The 3,095-nt window shown below is 36.7% G+C and overlaps 1 protein-coding gene across 1 annotated transcript in view; it reads right to left on the reverse strand.

The window, feature by feature from the left end:
• Positions 1-1,372: 1,372 nt before the first annotated feature.
• The window catches only part of LOC107597913 (protein AF-9-like), a 61,273-nt gene continuing 59,550 nt past the window's right edge, over positions 1,373-3,095 (reverse strand). Inside the window, exon 12 of the mRNA XM_016289117.1 lies at positions 1,373-1,540. Coding sequence (XP_016144603.1) covers positions 1,409-1,540 — 132 coding nt within the window. The 3' untranslated portion in view covers positions 1,373-1,408. The remainder of the gene's footprint in view (positions 1,541-3,095) is intronic.

Genomic DNA, 3,095 nt, shown 5'->3' on the forward strand with positions numbered 1-3,095 from the left:
CAAATAACAGCTTCAAATTTGCCAGTTTTCATGGCTATAAACAAGGAATGTCTGTTTTAGAGGCTTTATGGTGTGCAGCCAAAGCGTGAGGGAATTGTGAACTTATGAATTCTGCAAATTTAATTTAGTCATCATAGTAAAGTTATTTAGTTGGCATAGATTATATATACATTGTCATAATTATTATTTAAAAAAGTTTTAAGAATGGCTTATGAAAGTCCTGGAGGCATCAGTTATAATGGGTCACATTTTTCATAAAGTGTTTATGAACAAATATCTGGTATCGAGTTATGTAACTGTATAATTTCCAGCTTTTATGGGGAATTACAGTATAAGATATTGAGCTATATAAGCAATTTTAGTTTTGTATGTTTAAAGAACAGAAAACGAATCATTTTATGTGCATTTTTAAAAACTGTACATTTTCCCGATACATTCAAAATGATATTGCTAAAAAAAAATTAAATATGCCAGATAAAATATTTGCATGCCAAGTACAAATCTAAAGTACTTGCATGATTTTATTACTGTATCTTACTGTTCAACCCATGCTGTAAAGTACATTTCACCTTCTTTTGAGGACTCCACCTTATATCAACAGAATTCTTGGATTTCTGCTGTGCAAACATCTATAATCCACAACCCAATATAATAAAGATAGATTGCCTCCTTTTGTATTAAAAGGCTACAACTGACACTGCGCTACTTTAGGAAATAGCACCGTTTTGGAGTAGGCTACCTATTAATTTCATAGCTAGACCACCTACATTAACAAACATAAAAAGCATGCAAACACTCTTCCTGTCATCACAACGAGAAAGAATCAGGGATTTGACCTACGTCCTTCACAGATGGACGCTGCTGTGATTTAGGTTAAAAATGCATAAATGCTCATATCAGATGACTTGTTTAACTGACAAAGTAATAGTGCTCACGTAGTGATTACTCACACTTGTATTGCGAGTCAGTAGTCGGCACAACATCGTCTTTCAATCTTTCTGAAAATCCAGCGACGAATTGTGCCTTGTATGTAAACAAATCTGCTGTAAAATGAAGCGAACAAAGGACCAAGTTCCTACTGACACGGTCTGGATCTTTATTAAAAATAAAGTTAATCCACTCTTTCCTAAAGTTGGGATCAGAAGGAAGGCAATGTAAAGACTGTATTTTTCCACAACTTGGCACTGCAGTGTCTCGTCTTCGGAGCATCTTTATTGTTTGGTTTTTGAGTAGACCTGCATTTGCCTCTCTCATTATTTACACTACGTGCGGGAATTGGTGGGTGAGGCTAAACAGGCAGTGATGTAGAAGCAGGCGTTGATCTTCTTCTGCGGAGGAAGTGCTTAGCAACACTATTACGTCATAAAGTTGTGATTTTCCTCCTCGTTGCAGCCAGCTGCACAAGTCTTCAAGACGCTCCAGAAGTCTCCAGGTAGCTTTGCAGCTTCCGAACTGTGGTTTTGTCCAGAGAGCAGAGGTCAAAGTCAAAAGTTGTGTTTGTGATGTGAAAGTGTCCCGTTTCCTCAATGAGGTTCACAATCTGCAAGAAAAAAGAATAACATTTGATTTAAAAATCTAGCTTAATGTATCAGCATTCAAAATGAAACATTCAGAAGCAGCATTTCTTAATACAGTATGTGGTAATTCCATTCGCCTTTGCATTGTTTACAAAGCACCATTGACAGTGAAAAGACCCCGTTTGCACGATATCTCGTGTCTGATTGTAATGAGGAAGATGCTTTACCAAAGCAGCCTGATATTGGTTCCAGCCCTTGCTGCTTCAAAAGAGGGACTGAATTGGTGATTATGAAGAGAAGGGGGCTGCAGAGTGGCCACATGGATTAAACTGGGCCGTAATGGGACCCAAACCCGATCCGTTTCACACTACAAAGCAAAAGCCGCATATGGAAGGAATTTCTTCCATTTCTCCTGAACCTGGGCCAGAAACAAAGGGAAACCCAGAGGCCTGATAATGACATTGAAGATAGAAGTCAGCTGTTCGAACGCCTGTAGCCTGGACAAACAACCGTGGATGTACTGCTTTTGTGTCAAATTTAAGAAGTTTAAGCAGACAACAAACTATTGTAAACATTGTTGCTGATATAAGACATGTAATGTATAAAAAAAGAAGAAATATAATTAATATATATAAAAAGACAATAAATAAAAAGTAAAAGTTTGCAATAAAGTAATTAAAAATAAAATTAATAATAATAATAATAATAAATATTTAACCAAATTAATTATATGATGTGCTGATTAATTAATTGCAAATTAATAACACATCATTTTGGGCTGCATCAATAATGCTATGAAAATAATGGAATAAAAAAAAAGAAAAGAAATGATACTGTGCTAAACTGCCAGTAGGTGGCGACAAGTCGCCGTCTTAATGAGTCATACATTCAACTGATTCCTTCAAAAGGCTGATTCATTCAGAAACAAAGAGAACGAGCCAATGTCTTTATGAATGGGTCACTGAATCATCGGCTCACTGGATTCGTTCAAAAATGTAGATTCATTCAGTAATAAAACACCAACGTGTGCTGCTTGGAGATGCACAACAGTTTAGCCCTGGCTTTGTTTGGAACTAGTTTTATTGGCGAAATGGAAATACTGCTAAACTATATCATATATAAATATAAAAACTCATACAGGAGCATTTTTTGCCCTCATATCCTGAATTTTAGTGACATATAGCTGCATTCTAGTAGGCTAGCTACACCATGCAGTCAGTCGTCCTGTATCAAGTACGTCATTTTATATTTTAGGAATATTCCATAGACGTTCCTCAGAACAATTTGCCACATAACAAGGAATAAAGCTTGCCAATGACATCAACGAATTTTCCAGTTTGCGTTAAGGGATAATCATGGAAGTTAATCAATGCCATAACTTATTGCGGAGGAGGGCGATTATTTCACAAAACTGCAGGATTAGCTTGATTAAGATGTACGTTTGCACCGTTTGGACCTCATTTGGAAGGTCTTCCAGATTACACCACCACAGGCTTTGCAACAGAAGGACACGGCAAATCCTTGGAACTAGAGAAGTATTACTCTCCATTGTGTCAAAGCAAATAGGCCTCAAAGAAC

The sequence above is a fragment of the Sinocyclocheilus grahami genome, unplaced genomic scaffold, assembly GCF_001515645.1.
Source record: "Sinocyclocheilus grahami isolate Dianchi unplaced genomic scaffold, SAMN03320097.WGS_v1.1 scaffold240.1, whole genome shotgun sequence".
In the NCBI taxonomy this organism is placed as follows: domain Eukaryota; kingdom Metazoa; phylum Chordata; class Actinopteri; order Cypriniformes; family Cyprinidae; genus Sinocyclocheilus; species Sinocyclocheilus grahami.